Consider the following 6,000-nt stretch of genomic DNA (forward strand, 5'->3'; position numbering starts at 1 on the left):
ATTGAAAATTAACGGTCCTAAGATCGATCCTTGAGGGACGCCGAAGCACGTTTCCAACCGCTGAAAAAACTTGTCATCTATCATTACATACTGTTGCCTGCCCATAAGATAGGAGGTAATCCAGGTTAGAAAATCCTTTGAAAGACCCATTGAGTGCATTTTATAAATAACTGACTTGAAGTTCACAATGTCAAAAGCTTTCGAGTAATCTGCAAGAATCATGAGAGTTATTTTGCCGCGACGCATTGCACGTGTAATATCGTCTCTAATCTCCAGTAATTTCGTGGCCGCTGAGTGATTCTTTCTAAATCCTGTGATGTTTTCACCAAAAAGTGCTCTTTCTTCAATAAATCCAATTGTCTGATGGGCTACCAGCCTTTCAAAGATTTTGGACAGGGCTGGGAGGATGGATACAGGTCGATAGTCATGCTTAGCCATTGGTTGATCTATCTTTGGTATTGGTGAGATACGCGCCACCTTCCAGTCAATAGGGAAATAACTATTTCTGATACAGCAGTTAATTGTATGTGTGAGGGGACCTGCTAAAAGCTCCGCAACTGGTTTCAAAAACTTCACTGGGATATTATCTGGACCTGTTGAACGGTCCGTTCTTAGTAATTTGATCTCGCGTAAGACCTCTACATGGGTTACCTCGCGTAGCTTGAAAGGGACGGAGTCGCTAACATCATCCAGTGAATTTACCAGATATAATAGGTCATCGACAGAGTCCCCTGAAGATTTCCCTAAGGTTCGGTTCCCTAAGGGACGGAGTCGCTAACATCACCCAGTGAATTTACCAGATATAATAGGTCATCGACAGAGTCCCCTGAAGATTTCCCTAAGGTTCGGTTCCCTAAGGGACGGAGTCGCTAACATCATCCAGTGAATTTACCAGATATAATAGGTCATCGACAGAGTCCCCTGAAGATTTCCCTAAGGTTCGGTTCCCTAAGGGACGGAGTCGCTAACATCACCCAGTGAATTTACCAGATATAATAGGTCATCGACAGAGTCCCCTGAAGATTTCCCTAAGGTTCGGTTCCCTAAGGGACGGAGTCGCTAACATCACCCAGTGAATTTACCAGATATAATAGGTCATCGACAGAGTCCCCTGAAGATTTCCCTAAGGTTCGGTTCCCTAAGGGACGGAGTCGCTAACATCACCCAGTGAATTTACCAGATATAATAGGTCATCGACAGAGTCCCCTGAAGATTTCCCTAAGGTTCGGTTCCCTAAGGGACGGAGTCGCTAACATCACCCAGTGAATTTACCAGATATAATAGGTCATCGACAGAGTCCCCTGAAGATTTCCCTAAGGTTCGGTTCCCTAAGGGACGGAGTCGCTAACATCACCCAGTGAATTTACCAGATATAATAGGTCATCGACAGAGTCCCCTGAAGATTTCCCTAAGGTTCGGTTCCCTAAGGGACGGAGTCGCTAACATCACCCAGTGAATTTACCAGATATAATAGGTCATCGACAGAGTCCCCTGAAGATTTCCCTAAGGTTCGGTTCCCTAAGGGACGGAGTCGCTAACATCACCCAGTGAATTTACCAGATATAATAGGTCATCGACAGAGTCCCCTGAAGATTTTCCTAAGGTTCTCTCTGCTGTAGTGGCGAAGAAAGAGTTGAGCTCATCAGGATCGGAATAATGAATAAATGAGATCCAATTATTCCGCTTCCACCCCCGAGTATAGCTGTGACAGTATTCACTTCATATTCTTCTCAGGCTTTATTATGAAACTGTTGTCAGCTGCCTGCAATTATCATAACAAGCCCTATAACCACTTGCAATTCAACCATTAGGAGTTTTATAAACCTGTGAGCCGGCGAGCCCTGCGAGCCAAGGTGCGAGCCCGCGAGTCATGTGAACCACAGTCAAAATGTTAAGAATTTTTATTTGATAGAATTTTGATAAGTCTGATTCACTAAAGTGTGAAGCTGTTAAAATTACGTGATTTGCTCACCATTCTTGATGCCAATACACGGAGTTATCCTGGAACTACTATTCTCTTTTCTCTTGAATGATTTTCCTCGTTGATATCACTGAATGAGAGGAGTTATTTTTGCGCAGGCGCCGAGTATGGCGGCCACGAGGATATTGGCTCCTCTTCTATTAGCTATTTTAATCAATTTTAAGCTTCAATTTTATTACAATATATACTCGGATGAAGACTTTGACTCTCTCAAGCCTATTTGGAGAGGAAAAAGTTCGGTTGGTTGCGACGTCTTTGGAATTTCCTTCTCAGCTCGTAAGTGCTACTCAACAAGAGTGCACCGCCATGATAGACTTCGAAGGCCTATCATGAAATGGGTTAAACATGGTCATATACTGCTTGCGGCGACGGATTGCTCCCTGTTAACGATAGACATTACAGTTTTTATGGATGTGGAGACGAACCCTGGTCCTATTTCTTCAGAGAAGAGCTATGATCTACGAAAGCAAACCTGGTCGGACGAAAGTAAGATTCCATGTTATGGAAGAAACTATTTACTCGGTTTGAGAAAGAAATCTGGTAAACCTTCGAGCCCTGTCTTAGAGACGCTTAAGAAACTACAGCTGCTCAGGTTTCGTGGTAAACGGGGAGGTTTGAGAAAAAATGTTCAGCATGTGAAGGAGAGATCTATTCAGAATATTTCTGTCGTCATTGGACGAAGGGCGGAAAGCGGGTTTGCTATTCCCCGGCTGCGGGTTGAAAAACGACGAAACCCTAGCAATCTCGTCAGTGTACCAAAACAAGTGGTGTCCCGCGAACACACCTCTGTTAGTTCTGGTCAGCTTGCTGTCCCTAAACTTTTGTTTATTAACATCTGTAGTTTGGGGAAAACAACTAGTCGGGTGCGAGCGGTTGTGGCTCTGGAGGCCGACTTAAGAAATAATGACATCGATGCTTGTGTTGTGTCGGAAACTCATTTAAAAAATTGAGGTACCCGATACGGTGGTCAATATCTCGGGTTATAATATCTTCAGAAGGGATAGGAATTGGTCTGGATGCGATCTAAGGAATGGGGGAGGTGTTGCTATCTATACAAGGAGTAATCTTTCAGTTATTGATGTTTATCGTTCTAATTTATACGAGTTTATTTGCCTGACTGTGTTGCTGCCAAGTGGGAATTACATTCTTTTATCTGGTCTTTATCACCCCCCGAAGACATCATACCAGCAATGCGATTTAATGGATTATCTTCTTAATGTCTTTGACACAATGCTGGATAATCACCCAAACGCTACTATTGTTTGCGGTGGCGATCTTAATCACCTTGATCTCACGAGACTTAAACGCATTACTGGTTGGACTGCTTTAGTGGATTTTCCAACACGAGGGAATTCATTTTTGGATAATTGTCTTACAGATAGGCCAGAGCTCTTCGGAAAAGCTTTATCTATAAAGATGCTGATTAAGACGGATCACATTGGATTTATAGTTCCAGCGGGCAAGAAACTCAAGCCTATTCGTAAGAAAGTGCAATTTAGGGATTGTCGTGAGCATAGGAAGCAAGCTCTTTACCTTGCCCTCGCATCAGAATGCTGGGATGATGTTTTGGAGGCGGATAGTATCGAAACAGCTGTGAACATCTTAGAATTGAAGATCCTGGCAAATATTAACTGGTGCATGCCTTTACGAACGGTTTCCCTTTCGTCCCGTGATCCAAGTTGGATGACACCGCTAGTTAAATACATGCTACGTAGCAAGTCTCGCATCTCTGTTTTACGTACTAATAAGCATAGAGAGCTTAGTAGAAATGTGTTGAAGGTTATTGGCGAAAACAGAAGGATGCTTCTGGAGGGCAAAATGGGGAGCAGAGAATGGTGGAAAAACGTAGACTTGATATCTCAACGCCGGCGGTCCACAAACGTTTCGCTGGATAGAGAGACCGCTCAAGATTTGAACGAGTATTTCGGTGACCTGTGTACGGATGGCGATTACGTTGAGCCCGCGTTACTTGAAATTGGTCCTGAGGTGAAAGTCCCGGAAATTAGTGAACGATATGTATGGAACTCACTGAGTACTCTAAAGAAGACTGCAACTGGTCCTGACCAAATTCCGTATTGGGTGTGGAAAGACCATGCGGAGATCCTCACTCCAATCATTACTAAGCTATGGAATTTGTCTCTCGCTACGCACCAATGGCCTAGATCGTGGAAAAGGGCAAGTATAAACCCACTGCCAAAAGTTGATGTTCCAGTGGCAAGAGGGGACTTCCGGGGGATCAACGTAACCCCTGTAATAGCAAGAGCCCTGGAAAAGGCAGTCTATAAGATTCACGCCCAAAGGCCGGTAGAAGAACAGCTGTTGAATAGTCAATTCGCGTATAGAGAAGGAGGGAGCTGCACAGATGCTCTGCTACTTATACAGAATAAAATCTGCAAGTTTCTTGATGATCCCAAGTGCAAGGCAGTGCGGATGTTCGCGATGGATTTCAGTAAGGCCTTTGACTCTGTGAGCCATCAACTCCTTGCTGAGAAACTTAAGAGTCTACCACTTAACCCGTATATCATAAACTGGTGGTTAGGTTTTTTGCGAGATAGAAAACAAAGAGTTATTTTCGGGAATCATGTCTGTAATTGGAAAACAGTTAACAAGGGCACAACCCAGGGTAGTGTTTCAGGACCTTATTTGTTCAATATATTTCTTAACGATCTGGAAATTAAATTAGGGAACGAGACACTTGGTTTCAAATACGCTGATGACTGTACGATTATTGCTCCGGTATATTATTATAAAGATCACTCTGTAGACTTAATAAATCAGTTTTTACAGTGGGCAAGCCAAAATAGAATGAATTCAAATTCTACTAAATGTAAAGAGCTTATTATGTATAAAAAAGGTCACACTGCCGAGGCCTACAAAAGTATTTTTGGCATACCTCAGACTAGTACAATAACCATTCTTGGTCTCACGTTTCAGCCGAACTGCAAATTCAGTACTCACCTAAAAGAAAAGTTAGGTAAAGCTAATAAAGGGTTATACGTTATCAGATGCCTCCGCAAGGAAGGATGTAGCCAAGCAGAAGTAGATGTTTTATTTAATTCCATTGTCCTACCTAATATCACTTATGCTCTATCTGTGCATGGGGCCTCTGAGTCAGAGCTAACTATAGCCCAGCAGTTTTTAGATCGTTGTTTTAAACGTAAATACATATCTAAGAAATTAGTGATAGGTGACTTACTTAAAACGCAAGATCACAAAATTTGTCGCAAGGTTTCAACTATCCTGAGCCATCCTCTTAGAGCCTACTTCCCTGAGACCAAGATCACGAGGTATAATTTGAGAAATAAATCCCCTGTCATGCCCGCTATTCGCACAAACCGTTTTAAGAATACATTTTTTAATAGAATTGTTTTTAAGTATAATGTAGCTTTGTGAAAGTGTACTTCCTGTATTAGATGTAACATAAGATATGTAATTTTATCTTTTGAACAATAAAGACACACAGACACACAGTCAATGGATACCATTCAGTCGTGGTAGGGTGATGGAGCCATACGTTTTCCTTAGAAAATTTTTTTACTTAAGTCTTGAACCTTAATTAATTTTTTTCACATTGTTTTCATTATTTGCAGATCTTGAGCAATTTTAATACATAAAATTTTCTCTGAATAACAAAAATATGAAACGAAGAAAATAATTCGTCCAACTCAGGACATGCAGCCATTACTATGATGCAAGACTTGGGACGATGTACAGATGTTTAGAGCATTTTTCATATTTGACGCACCAGCAATAGTTCTGGCAACCAAAGCGAGTATAAGATTTTTTTCTGGGAATATTTCATTATTAAACCCTTTTGTAGCTAAATTTAAAATTAATTTTCCAGGCAAAGAGAGAGTACCCTGGGAGCGAGGTTGTACCGTTTACACTCGTCCCCAGGATCATCTCCACTTTCAAAATGGCGGGTGGGCGGTTTATAGTGACAGTTGAGTGATAGTCAGGCGCAAAATGATCCACGACCTCCTAGCTGGACCCTGGACCAATCGAAGAAAAAATACTCG

The 6,000-nt window shown here is 42.1% G+C and overlaps 1 protein-coding gene across 1 annotated transcript; it reads left to right on the forward strand.

Moving 5' to 3' along the window:
- The first annotated feature begins 3,181 nt into the window (after positions 1 to 3,181).
- On the forward strand, positions 3,182 to 5,588 carry LOC148740412 (uncharacterized). Its single transcript, XM_088749674.1, has 2 exons — positions 3,182 to 4,520; positions 5,572 to 5,588. The coding sequence occupies exons 1-2, from the start codon at positions 3,182 to 3,184 to the stop codon at positions 5,586 to 5,588; spliced, it is 1,356 nt and encodes a 451-aa protein (XP_088605800.1).
- Positions 5,589 to 6,000: the final 412 nt, after the last annotated feature.

The sequence above is a fragment of the Stylophora pistillata genome, chromosome 2, assembly GCF_964205215.1.
Source record: "Stylophora pistillata chromosome 2, jaStyPist1.2, whole genome shotgun sequence".
In the NCBI taxonomy this organism is placed as follows: domain Eukaryota; kingdom Metazoa; phylum Cnidaria; class Anthozoa; order Scleractinia; family Pocilloporidae; genus Stylophora; species Stylophora pistillata.